This window comes from Fusarium redolens (genome assembly GCF_020744475.1).
Source record: "Fusarium redolens strain MPI-CAGE-AT-0023 chromosome Unknown BKA55scaffold_10, whole genome shotgun sequence".
Classification (NCBI taxonomy): domain Eukaryota; kingdom Fungi; phylum Ascomycota; class Sordariomycetes; order Hypocreales; family Nectriaceae; genus Fusarium; species Fusarium redolens.
The window spans coordinates 117,114-130,236 of record NW_025763673.1 but is presented as its reverse complement, the minus strand read 5'-3'; the positions used below and the strand labels follow the sequence as shown (position 1 = coordinate 130,236).

Genomic DNA, 13,123 nt, shown 5'->3' with positions numbered 1-13,123 from the left:
CCATATAACGCGTGACGATTCCTAGTCCTTGAGCCGTCAAAGGCAATGTGGATCTGGCCCGGCGACCTCTTCAAGACCTGTTGGACCGTGCTATGATATCGCTCGAATTGTTGAACCGCCAGTGTATGCACAGTCTTCGCCGTAATGTGCGCACTCGTAACCTTGACCGCCGGATTGAGGTATTCGAAAATCTGTTGCAATCGAGGGTGTTCAACCTGCTTGAACGATTGCTGGCTTTCGACTATCCAGTTGACAATGAGCTTCTGGAACTCTCCTCGATCGAAGCGTTTGATCAAGCTATTGGCCAGCGCTTGCTCCTTTGGATCGGAACGTTTGAGGTTCATGAAGTCCGAAATAGAAGCAAGAACCCTCTTGCCTCCTTTCTTCTCTGACGGTGTTGATCGTCGTCCTGATGGATCCCAGTAGCCGTGAGCTTTCCAGAGGTGGAATTCAGCGTTTTGGGTGCCTTTGGATTCCAATACGACCCCAAAGTGCACCGACTGCGCTGCCAAGGTCATATCATCAACCTCGCTGCCAAAGCCTTTCTTTTCATCGCCGATGATGAGAAACTCGAAGTCGACGATCCTAGCGTGCATAATGTGACACTAAGACATATTGAAGCGTGGCGGAAGAAGGGGCCTCTTGGCAAGCTTCACAACTTCGTCGTTTTCATCCAACGCAGTGTCCAGCGCGGCCAAAAGTTCCTTGCCGTGAGCCATAACCACAAGCTCGCACGGGACAACGATACAAGATGGAGTTCGTGGTATAACATGTTGCGAGTGGCCCTAAGCCTCAGAGATGCGATTGACGGCTATTTCAACAAATGGATGGAATCAGATTGCGCTGGAGACGAGCTCTCTCCAGAGGACTGGGTCATCTTGGAGAAGGTTAAGTCCTTCCTGGAGAAGCTGAAGATGACGACCAAAGCTCTCGAGTCATCGTTTGCAACACTCGACAATGTCCTCTTGGCCATGGACTTCGTACTGGCACAATTCGAAGCCGGCAAGGAGGCAACTATGAATGATCCGGTGATGGCACCAATGTACAACTCGGGCTGGGCCAAGTTGGATAAGTACTACCGCCTTACTGAAGAATCGCCTGCGTACGTTGCGGCTATTGTGCTTCATCCTTCGCACAAATGGCACTACATCCAGGAGAACTGGAAAGAAGAGTGGATTGAGCCGTCAAAGAAGCTGATTGAGACACTGTGGAACGAATATAAACCTATGGAACCACCGCTTCCTCTCTGCGAGGTCCCATCGACAACCACCAACGAGTTCTTGAATTGGAGGAACAAGCACTTGCAGCCGTCACTCACCATGGACGAATATGAGCGATATTGCAACTCTGAACGGGTTTATGGCTTTACGAGCGCCCTCGCATGGTGGCTAGAGGAGACACAGCAGAAAACCTACCCGAACCTGAGTAAGATGGCAGTGGATATACTGTCAATTCCTGCAATGTCTGCGGAGCCGGAGCGGCTCTTCTCTGGGGCGAAGATAACGATTACAGACCGTCGAAATCGACTCGGGAGTGATGTAATTGAGGCATTGGAGTGCCTTAAATCATGGTGTGGGATACGAGATTTCCAGGGTGACGAGATTTGAACGGGTCACGTGGAATATATTGCATGTATTGTCACACTGCCAATATATTAGCTTCTTGGCAATACATATAATACGAGTCATGTTCATATTGGATAATACAATATGCACCCCTTGACAATACAATAATATTGCGAGGGGGTTCATATTGCCAATATCGTATTGTTTATATTATTAGCAACACTGACCACAAACTCGAAATTGGACTTCATTCATTGAAGCTATCACTGCTGACGGCCGCGCTTTGACTCCTGGCATAATATTCAAGGGAAAGAACTACAGAAACAGTGGTTTCTTGATGAGTTCAAGCAGATAGCAGACTGGTATTATATAACATCGCCCAACGGGTGGACTGATGACCACATAGGCATTGAATGGCTTGAAAGAGTCTATCTGCCCCAGACTACACCTGCCAACGAGTCAGACGCGAGACTGATCATTTTAGATGGTCATGGAAGCCATGCAACAGTATGTTCTCCATTTTCCCCACCTCAAGATCAGCGCTGAGTGATGGAAGGATGAATGGATGGCCACGTGCTTTTTGAACAACGTTTATTGCTGCTATCTACCAGCACACTGCTCTCATGGGCTCCAGCCACTAGACAATGGAGTCTTCAACGCGTTGAAGGCTGCATATCGACGAGAGCTGGAAAGGTTCGCCTCGTTGACTGATTCCGCTCCGATGGACAAGGTCAATTTCATCAGGGCCTACGCCAAGGCTCGCCGAGTTGGAATGACTAAGAAGAACATACTGTCAGGCTGGAGGGTCACTGGCAACTGGCCGATTTCGCGTTCCAAAGCGCTGCGACACCCTGAAATCCAACAGGACAGGCCAAACAGCGGCCCAAGAGTGACTCCTGAACCTAGGCCGTGTCTTGGCTCGGACGATACTCCACAGACGAGCCGTCAAATTCGAGATCTTGGGTTGAACAAAACACCAAAGACGCGAAGACGGTACAACGTGATAGCCAAGGGCATTGAGGCTCAACAACAGACAGTAGCGGCGCATACGCAGAGGATTGCCAGCTAGAGGAAGAATTGGCTCGTCTGAAGAGAGGGAAGAAGAGGAAGGCGATACCGAATCCTAACAGGCGTTTTATGGCTCTCGGGGAGACTTTAGCTGGTGGAGAAGCCATACCTGAAGGGGAGACTCAAAATGAGTCTGTCGTGGTGGAATCTGTCTGTTTAGACGAGCGAGAGTCAGAATCAGAGGCTAGCTCGGTCATTGAAGTGAGAGAGGAAGCCGTACCCCACCAACGGACCACGCGGTCAGGACGGCTTATCAAAATACCTAAATTCCAATAGAGATAGTTGTTCGCTATTGTGAGATGAGACATTTTGCATATGTCCCTCATTTTGGCCGAGTTGTTTACAAGTGTTGTTTATATTGCGCAGTAGTGCTGGGTGAAAGTATATTTTATGAAACTTGATTGTTTTTTTAATTATTGAGATGAGAGTTCTTCTCGGGTTTATATCTCTAGATGGTTTCATCTAGGACTTTGAACTTTAAATCTAGGACTTTCAGACTAACAGTCTAAACCCTGAAGGGAAGGGGGATCCCCGGATTTTCCAACAACAAGTGAAGTTGTCCATTTTTGGTGGTCCTCTTTTTTTTTTGCTTGACGAAAGGGTGGGGCTGACGAAAGGGTGGGGCTGTCGAAAGGGGGGTTGTGTATGGTATCAGGTCTGATGCTCATGACGTGCGGTGGCCAGCCCCGTTCGCCAGACTTGCTCAACATCCTAGTACGCAATCATAGGACTAGCGAGCGTAGCCTTTACGTGTATAACGGCTATATGATCTATGTCACTCGCAGTCACAAAACAAAGCGCTCAACCAATAGGGAATTCGTTGTCGCTCGGTTCTTCCCTTCCCAAGTCGGTCACTTAAACCAGCCACGAATAATAGTCGGATCTTCGCATTTAGCTCTCTAAAAGTCGTATTTCCGAAATTAACGCGTCTTTAGCTCTGGTTGTCGCTTCACGAAGTTATGAGCCTAACGCTTGCCGACAGGTGATGCATTGCGGTCTGCAAGCAGAGAATTGGCCATTTCTTCCACAAAACGCAATCGCGAGGGAAATCCTCGCGGATCTAGGTCAAGAAAGAATTGGACTATGATCTGTTCTTCTAGATCAGATAGTTTCTGTGCCTTTGGAATCCAATTGCGTCGTGATTGAATGCCGTTATGGCGGCGTTGTAAGGTACGGTAGTAAACTTTATATATCTCTTTGAGTGTCATAAGCCTACACTTCCGTACCGAGCCCCACATGACCCCCGCTTTGGCTGAGGTACATGGAGTGACTTGGAGGGCCAGAGGAATCAACCCCGCCTATTTCATCATACATTTCTTCTTCTTCATTCCCTACGGCCTCATGGCTTCTCAAAAAGCCTCCGACCTAGCGGTCAACGCGTATGACGATAGCTGTATTGTTGTTGCTAACAGCCGCCGTGAGCAGCCGGCTGATAATACCTGCCGACCAATCAAAGCTCCGGATTCCTCCCGCGGCTACCGTTTTCGGCCATTGAAGCTTCCAATTCGGGCCCCTAAGATCACAGCCTTGCCCCAGGAGCCGCTGTTGCTATTCCAGCAATTTGTACCTATTTCGCTAGTAGAAAGCTTGGCCTGTTACACGAATAGCTGGGCTAGCTACGTGCTTGAAGAGGCTCGCTGTGGCCGTCGTATATTGAAGCCACAGTCACGGCTATTCCAATGGAAATCAACCTCTGCTGCAGAAATCTATATATGGATTGCAATCTTCATTTATATGAGACTACACACAGATAAGCAGATCAAGGACTATTGGAAGGCTTCGCCCCTAGGGAAGCAACGCCCTCTTCATCCAATTACAAAATGGATGACTTACACACGATTCCAGCTATTGTCACGGAACCTTCGCCTTTTTGACCACACAACTATCGATAAGGAAGCTTCTATTGAGGATTATAGCCGAACCTTTATCCGGGTTAGGGCCTGGTCTGACCATATACAGCAGGCGTCTTTAGACTTCTACACACCAGGCACATCTATTGCTATAGATGAGTGTATGGTCCGCTTCCTAGGGAGAGACTTAGAGACAACAGTCGTACCTAACAAACCTATCCCTCGAGGCTTCAAAGCTTGGGCTGTGGCCCAAGAAGGCTATTTCCTGCGGTGGCTTTGGCACCGGCCACATCGAAAATACGGGCCCGTAGGGGTCAGGCCTGCTTACCGGCAAAAATCACCACAGGTACGGAAACAGCGGCAAAGACGGCCAGTTAGGAAGTCAGAGAGAGCAGAGCATCTAAATCCTACCCAAGCTGTGGTTGTTGCCCTAGTAAAATTGCTGCCAAAAGCCAGGTATCACGTATTCCTAGATAACCTATTCTCCTCCCCTAACCTCTTCCGCCGGCTCCGTCAACCAGGGCACGGAGCCACAGGCACAGCCCGTCAGAACTGTGGCTTCCATGAACCCCTAGTCAAGCTGAAGAAGGTTGACAACACAGCAGCCGCTGACCTTGAGTTCAACTACCTTACGGCAGTCCCTACGAAGGATAACCTGGTCAGTTAGAAAGACAGGATCTCTATGATTTCCCTTACTAATTTGTCTTTGGTTAGGTTAATCAGATCATTTGGAAAGACAACGCTCTTGTATTATTTTTATCTACGGTTTTCACAGGCGTTGAACGTGTTGACCGCAAGAGGAAGAGACCGACAACAGACCAACCGTCAGCACGGCCAATCAAGCGTTTTTTTGGTGCCGAGCCTGTGAAGGTTATTCCTATCCCGTCAATTGCTGCTATCTACAATGAACAGATGAATGCTGTGGACCAAGGTGACCAAAGGCGAGCCTATTGGAGCCCTGACCGCCGTGTCCGTAGGGGCAGCTGGAAGGCCCTAGCTTGGGACTTCCTGCTAGAAATAGCCCTGATCAATAGCTTCATTTTACAGCTTAAAGGGCAGCCACAGTGGAAGCCTATAAAGTCACAAGCTGACTGGCGGCAACACATTGTGGATAGCCTCATTGCTAAGTATCAACCTGACAGTCAGTCAAGGCAGAGATTTCGTACTGGAGACGAATTTACGCCTGTAACACTGCATAATTGGGTCCGAAATAAAAACCCCTCGCCTTGTAAAGCTTGTAAAGGAATACGGGTTGGAGAGGGTCAGCCGCAGCCCTTACAAGCTAATACAAATAATGGGAAGAGGGGCAAAAGGGTTCAGTCACGGTACGGCTGTCAGGAGTGCAAAGTACCCCTATGTAGATCCGGGAATTGTTGGGACTTCTATCACCGCATAAATTAGGTGGGGCTGAATGTACCTTTCATTTGATGTCCTCTGGTTGGCTAGAACCCCCCTGTCCGGTACGCAAGTGTAGGCTTATGACACTCAAAGACATAGTGCCAATATTAGGATCAGATTCAATAGAGAGGATAGAGGATGGTATCTTACGTTGCCAATCATTTCTGTATTGTAATACTGAATGATGGAAGAGCTGACTTTGTATGGACCTGGAGGGAAGTAGACAGTTGCCGGGTAGATTGTGCTTCCCGTACATTTGCCTCCACCACATCGGCCACCGCTCGAGATGGCTTTGTTGATGGCATCCGTATCATCAGCAACCCCGTCACCTATCCCTTTGAGCGGTACAGCCCTTCGGCGGGGTCACGACAGGGGTATAGGACCAATCAAAATGAATAAAACTACCGGTACTTCTCCCCACATACTAATTTGTGTAATAGTAAAAGTCCCAGCAGTTTTGATTGTTACAAAGAGCTACCTTACAGACTTGGCAAATATCTTACGAACTTCCTGTACCCCGCGAGTACTGACCTTGTGACTAAGCAAAGTGGGGCGAGCGACCTCCTGAAGGGCTGTACCGCTCAAAGGGATAAAACCTTGTAAGAACAATGACCTCACCCATGAAGTCGGATTAGCCTCGAGAGATCACTTGCCTTTGGCGCCAAAGTCTTTGATATCTCGCGTCTCCCATCATCCGTAATTCTCCGACCCTATCGGCCGGACCGTTCTCACCTTTACTCCCACCTTCATGCGACTGCTGTGGCCACATATTCCTTGCCGTGTCCGTCTTTTTCCCGGCCGCCTGCAGCTTTTCCTGCAGTTTCGCCGTCGACTTTGTAGTTCTCGAAGACCGACGCGTCGCGACGACGGAACCTCCACCTTGGACCAGGATCTCTTCAGCAGCCGCATCCATTTCGCTGCAAAAGCGCTCACGGCCGCGCCGGCTTTTACACTCCTCTGACTAAAAGGCTGTAAACATTGTAAAGATTCTTCATAAAACAGTTCCTTCGGTTAAGGAATCCGCGCTTGCCATATCCGCAAGACTAACCAGCGTTCGCGCTGGGCGTAATGAGAGACACAGGAGGCGCACATGTAGACGGGACTGTGCATTAGTTGTCCCGACGGAGCAATTTTCATCCGTGTCGGCGGGGGGAGTCCAGAAGATTTGCCAGGAAAGGCTAGTCTCAAATCTCTATTGCAGGACTAAATACCATTACATATGATACACAAATGAGAGCTATGTCTCGTCTCGTCGAGGAAGCCGTGAATAAGGTTCTGGGGTGAAACATAGTAAGGTGATTGACCCGAGCCCGGGCTTCTTATGTCTTCAGTCCGCCGTTTTGCGGGCGCTGGTGATTAGAGATTTGGAATAGGTTGCGGCCACCTCGGCAACTGCCCTGCTTTAGTCCCGAGACCCTATAGCATGCTGACTCAGTGGTTCGGGTTGATTGGCACTCCGGTAACCACCTTTCAATCATATAAGGATAATTAGTTTGGTCCTCCTGTGAAGTTCAACCGAAGCACGAGACAACCGAAGCACGAGACATTATCAGTAGAACACAAAGCTCAGGCCCTCAGAGTACTTCGTTCTTTTTCTTTCTATTAACATTCACTCTCATTCCAGACATCTGATACCGCAGCCATGGATGCCTTCCGCGGACAATTGGAACACATTCCCCTCCCAACCACCTCGTTCCTGGGCCAGACCATTATTGTTACGGGATCTAACACTGGTTTGGGATTGGAAGCTGCCAAGCATTTTGTACGACTTGATGCAGAAGTTGTCATTCTCGCGGTCAGGTCGCTAGAAAAAGGCGAAGCGGCCAAAGCCTCTATCGAGGCTTCCACGAAGCGAAAGAACGTCGTCCAGGTATGGCAGCTGGAAATGGACAAATACGATTCAATCAAATCCTTCGCCACAAGATGCAATTCACTCGAAAGGCTCGACGCCGTGGTGGAAAATGCTGGCATTTTGAGGAATACGTACGAAGAGAGTGAGGGAACTGAGATCAGCATCAAGGTCAATGTCATCGGGACATTCCTACTAGCACTAAGCTTGTTTCCAGTCCTTCGAAAGTCACATGAAAAGACCGGACGAACGCCAAGGCTAGTCATTACTAGTTCTTCTGTTCATTACAATGTGGGTTCCTTCTTTCGCTCGCTCGACCGCCCCCTTGAAGGAAATATTTCAGCTATTTTCAAATCTGACAATCTGTAGGCGAAATTCCGCGAAAGATTCGAACCTTCAATCTTTGATGCTTTGAACGAGGACAAGCCAGCATGGCTCAATGATCGGTACAATGTATCGAAACTACTCGAAGTCATGCTTGTCCGTTCAATCGCTGCGGCAATGAAGCAAGGCCCTCATGGCGCTCAGCCAATCATTTTGAACAACGTGCACCCCGGGCTGTGCGAATCAGAGCTAGACAAGGATGCTAAGGTACAGTTAAAGCTACGTCTTAGATCCGGTAGAAACTGACCTAACATTGAGGGATTGCCTCGCTACCTTCTCACCATCGCGAAAACACTCGTTGCGCGCAAGACAGAGGTAGGTTCGCGAACACTCGTGCATAGTGCAGCTGCTGGAGATGAAAGCCACGGAAAGTACATGAGCGAGTGCAGAGTTAGGGAGCCGAGCGCCTTTGTCAGAAGCAAGGAGGGTGCAGAGACCCAGGCACGTGTGCATAAGGAGCTGATGGCTATACTGGAGAGCATTCAACCCGGAATCACACAAAACCTCTGAGTAAGACAGTATTACCACTAAAATGCTAAGTATCAAAACTAAGTATTACTATTAGTATTATTTATTTTTATTTCTTATTATGAGTTTTATTTATTTATTTATTTGACAACATAATATAACGTGCATGATAAGCGAGAATGACGGATTTGATACAGTCGTGAGCTGGTGATGGTTGGTCGCTGTCCAGGAGAAATCCAGTGCCTAAGTTAGGTACAATACAATACAATTTATTACGCCCGGCGGCCTGTTCTGACCAAAAGGGCACTAGTCACTAATGCTTACATACGACGCCTGCTTTTCGTCCTCGTTTCCCCAAGCCCATGCTGTGCCACAGATTGCTCAATTTGTGTCCGCATTTTCCTAAAGCCCATGCTGAACCTTGCTTTTACACCATCAATCTGAAATTCGTGTCCTCAAGCCCATATAGCGCCTGCTCCTTGATTGTTCTTTTCCTTTCTGTTCTGCTGTGCCTTGCTTCTCCCATGTTTTAGTAGCATTTAAGTTAGGTACAGTAGCGTGGCCCTCAAGGTCCCAAACGGGGACAATCTTGAACTTAACCAATAGCAAGCAAGATCGGGGTCGCAGCCCCAGCCAAGCGCCCGCAAAATAATATCCAAGATGTTCCAGACGTAGTGATCAACAGACGAAGGGGTCGTAATGGGTTAGAAGGTCACGGCATTCGATCCCCTGGGATGCCGTAAGGCTTGTGGGTCACTCATTGCCCCATAGGCCCTCCTGCAGTAGGTTCAATTGAGGCAGGCAAAGCTTCAGGGAGCAGCTTTGTACCTGCCGGATGATTAGTACTTTTATTCCCTGCTAATTTCTAAGCAGATAGAAGTACTGCTAAGCCGTTGCCATCCAATTGGCTTAAGCCCCTGGACTTTTGACTACAACTGACTGGGACACATATCGATGCTGACGGGCATGGAGATGGTGTGGGCGCCCAGCAGCTCAGCACAACCCCAGATCATTCCATGGGGGTAGAGCCGTATGGCAATCCAAAGGCTTATAATTGGGCACTTCAACTAATTTTCGCGCTTCTCGAGCTTTGCGCAGAATGAAACAGGGAGATGACCAAACCTGAACGAATTTTGGGTTTTGGGCTTAGGAGGAGGAGGTTTATTCCGCCGGGCCTAAGGTTGTGTTGGGCTTAGTCCCCGGAATTATCCTCGTTCATCAAACGCTGAGTCCGTCAACGCTTTGACCCTGTTGCCACCTGGTGTCTCAGTGAAAAAGCTAACACTTGTCCAGTCTAACTTGTAACCTTGAGGACCTGACTCGTCTGAATTGAACACAATTCATAAGTACGTACCCGATGATATCATTTCCCCAGCCGCATACAGACAACACCAGCAATGGATCCAAGTAGCTTCCCCTCTCCTCCCATCAAGGTTCACGAATCGACTCTGTCCAGAAGGAGCACGTCGTCAAGTACGAAGTCGGTCAAGCCTATGCACCGTACCTCGAAGCAAGCGAACCCTAGTGCTGGAATGGATGGTCGATATAGGCGGACTTGGAAGGCTTGCGAAAGATGTCGAATGAAGAAGACCAAGGTACGTGTCTTATGTCTAGTATTATCTTGTCCCAACTAATATAACCAGTGCGACGGCGAGTTCCCCTGCAAGCGATGCAAGGACGATGGCCTGGTCTGCGCTGCTGGTATTAGAAAGAAGATGAAATACAAGAAGCTGCCGCGAGGGTATGTAGTGTTGCGATGCGAAACCTTGGGCGCCGGCCACCTACATATCACTTACATGCAACCAGATACGCCGAGATCCTAGAAAACACCCAATTAGCTCTCATCGTTACCATCCACAAGCTCTACTTCATGGTCCGAAATAACCAGCCCTGGGAGCTCGGTGATCCTGAATTAAACGACCGGGGCCAGCCCGTCATCCATAATATCGTGCAGAAGCTGGGCTGCATCCGAGCTGATAGCGATATCGACCTCCCTATTGACTTAGTATTCCCCAAAGATGAAGCCGGCATCGCTAAACTGGCCCACCAGCTCGAGGAGCAGCAGAAAGAAAATAAAGACAGGAAGGAGGTTAAGGACGCCGACTCTTCCGTATATAATCACACGCAGCAGGCATCACTATCAGAACTTGATCATCCTGGCGGTAAGCACAATTACCAAACCGCCTTTAGCAGCAACAACGCCATAGTCCTATCGCCACAGAGCTTGACCTCCAGTAGCGGCTTGGACTTCGCGCCTCCACCACCCGGAACCAACGCATCGGCCATGTTCTCCTCACAGTCGCCCTCGATACCAAGCTTTTCCTCCTGGCACTCCATCTCGGCCGACAGTCAATCCAGCGATCTCACCATGCACTTCCTCCAACGGCCCAGCGTGCCGGGCAGCATGGGCATCTTAGATCAGGGGCTTGTGGAGTCAGAGCTTGGCACCATCAATCCTCACGTTCTGTCATGTCCTAACCTCGAAGTCATGATGGGTATGGGTGACTCGATAGTTTATTCTGGCTACGACAGCGAACCGATACTATCCGGGACCAGTTCTGTTAGATACGCGATGGGGTGGGGGTGAAATCAGTAGATGATGGACAAGAAATTGATGATTTTATTGGTTGAAGTCAAGCGACGCAAGATCTCGGGGTCCTCCGCCGGTTTGCTGTGCGATGCAACCGCTACCGGTAGTGTACGACTCATACAAGGAGGCAGCGACGGATGTAGACACAGGTGACGACGTGACCGAGGCCAGCAGCATGAGACAAGTGCTCATCGCAACGAGCGCCTCTGCGAGAAACGGACTAGTCGGCATGGGCGGCGTTGTGTGCAACACCGCCAGCGGAGGAGCGAATGATAATATTGTAGCAAAGTACTCCGCCACTCTTGGCCCGAGAGACGAGCAAAACGCATACATGGCCGAGCTGGAAGCGATAGCAATGGTCCTAAGGTGCATGCCTGATGGACTCCAACATCGAGATATCATCGTTGCGACACGAAATCGATCGGCGCTACAAGCGATTGCGAAACCCCGACAGCAGTCAGGGCAAGGCGCCATCCGGGAGATCTACAGACATGCGAGACGACTGGAAAAGGGTGGCAACACCATTAAAATGCGCTGGGTATCGTCTACAAACGAGTCTTTCACACTGGGAGTAAAAGCAAAGACCGAAGCACGAAAGGCAACAGATAGCGGATGTAAAGCAACGAAACCGCCGCATCAGGCTCGATCGACCCGACTGAGAGTACTACTGGCACAGCGCAGACGGCGCATGGTGCTACCCGAGAGCGTAGGCGGCTATTCGAAACGGCTCGACAAGGCGCTGCCCGGCAAACACACGCACATACTATATGACGCCCTGAAGAGACGCGAATCTGATATCCTGGTGCAACTACGAACGGGAATGGCACGTGTCAACAGGTATCTGCACAGGATAGGCGCAGTAGAGACGGACACATGCGACTGTGGCCAGGAAGAAGAAACGGTGGACCATTTCCTCTTCCGATGTCCACGATGGGACGAGCAACGAGAACACATGCGAATTGTCGACCGGGAAATGGTGGGCAATCTTTCATTCTTCCTGGGAGGCAAGACAGCAGCAGTGTTGCTAATAATATGGCAATAAAGTAGTACCATCCAGGACCACTTAATGGACACCCCCACTTAATGGACCACCAAAATTTCGATCCTCCCATACAAAATCTAAATTTTCGTGCACACAAAAACAGACCGCGTTGTCAATCAAAATCGAAGTTAGTAAAGAGACTCTCCATAAAATTTGATCAAATTTTACTCTCTGCGTGGTTTTTTGATCTTCCGACCGCTGCGTGTGCGCTGGCAGTGCTTTGTTACGACCCTAAAGTCGTCACTTTCGTCCTCTGACCTGACACCCACCTCAATCACCGACTCGACCTCCTCGTCCACATCCACCTCTATTTCTGCCTCCTTTGAGTTAGGAAGAGATTCTCCAGCCGCTAGAGCCTCCGCTAGAGCCATGAATCGTCGGTTCGGGTTCGGTACCGCCTTTCTTTTCTTCCCTCGCCGCAGCTGGGACACCTGCTCCTCCAGCCCAGTAATCCGCGCATTCTGAACGGCCACCTTCATCTCTAAAGCTTCCAGCCCCTTTGCGATCTTAATGTACTTCCTCCTGGTCGGACGACTTCGATGTTTGGCCAAATCTCTCACCTGGCGGCTCGTTTCCGGCGTATCATCTGAGTCCAGATGAGGAGGGCTGGGCGTCTTGAAGCCTTCCAGCACTTTTTCTTTATCCGGTTGAATTTCCGGATGTGCTAGAGCTTTGCGACGGTTTATAGGCCAATTTCCAGTAAACCTCCAGCCGGATAAGATAATCTTCTTCCTCATGCCCGCCTCTCTGGCTTTCGCGTATGACCGAATAAAATTGACTTTATCAACGGGCGCAGAATCGGTCAAACTAGCCAGCTTTTGGAGTTCTTTCCGATACGCACCTTTGATGACATTAAAAATTCCATTGTCTAACGGTTGTAGGCCATGAGAGCAATGCGCTGGTAGATAG

The 13,123-nt window shown here is 49.4% G+C and overlaps 3 protein-coding genes across 3 annotated transcripts; all 3 read left to right on the top strand.

Annotated features, from left to right (window-relative positions):
- The first annotated feature begins 3,252 nt into the window (after positions 1 to 3,252).
- BKA55DRAFT_571177 (uncharacterized protein) lies at positions 3,253 to 3,563 on the top strand. The gene has a single exon (XM_046193054.1). It carries the CDS (start codon positions 3,279 to 3,281, stop codon positions 3,534 to 3,536), a length of 258 nt encoding a protein of 85 aa, XP_046047855.1. The 5' UTR covers positions 3,253 to 3,278; the 3' UTR covers positions 3,537 to 3,563.
- Positions 3,564 to 7,137: 3,574 nt separating this feature from the next.
- BKA55DRAFT_571172 (uncharacterized protein) lies at positions 7,138 to 8,761 on the top strand. The gene is made up of 3 exons (XM_046193053.1): positions 7,138 to 8,021; positions 8,100 to 8,321; positions 8,373 to 8,761. The coding sequence occupies exons 1-3, from the start codon at positions 7,524 to 7,526 to the stop codon at positions 8,622 to 8,624; spliced, it is 972 nt and encodes a 323-aa protein (XP_046047854.1). The 5' UTR covers positions 7,138 to 7,523; the 3' UTR covers positions 8,625 to 8,761.
- Positions 8,762 to 9,979: 1,218 nt separating this feature from the next.
- Positions 9,980 to 11,169, top strand: BKA55DRAFT_514937 (uncharacterized protein; the record flags this gene model as incomplete). Its single annotated transcript, XM_046187994.1, has 3 exons — positions 9,980 to 10,177; positions 10,226 to 10,323; positions 10,389 to 11,169. 3 exons carry the CDS (start codon positions 9,980 to 9,982, stop codon positions 11,167 to 11,169), a joined length of 1,077 nt encoding a protein of 358 aa, XP_046047853.1.
- Between the last annotated feature and the right edge of the window lie 1,954 nt (positions 11,170 to 13,123).

Coding starts and splice junctions, on each gene's coding strand:
- BKA55DRAFT_571177 (XM_046193054.1), top strand. CDS start 3,279: ATGGTATCAGGTCTGATGCTCATGACGTGCGGTGGCCAGCCCCGTTCG.
- BKA55DRAFT_571172 (XM_046193053.1), top strand. CDS start 7,524: ATGGATGCCTTCCGCGGACAATTGGAACACATTCCCCTCCCAACCACC. Junction 8,022..8,099: donor GTTCTTCTGTTCATTACAAT/GTGGGTTCCTTC, acceptor GACAATCTGTAG/GCGAAATTCCGCGAAAGATT. Junction 8,322..8,372: donor AGCTAGACAAGGATGCTAAG/GTACAGTTAAAG, acceptor CCTAACATTGAG/GGATTGCCTCGCTACCTTCT.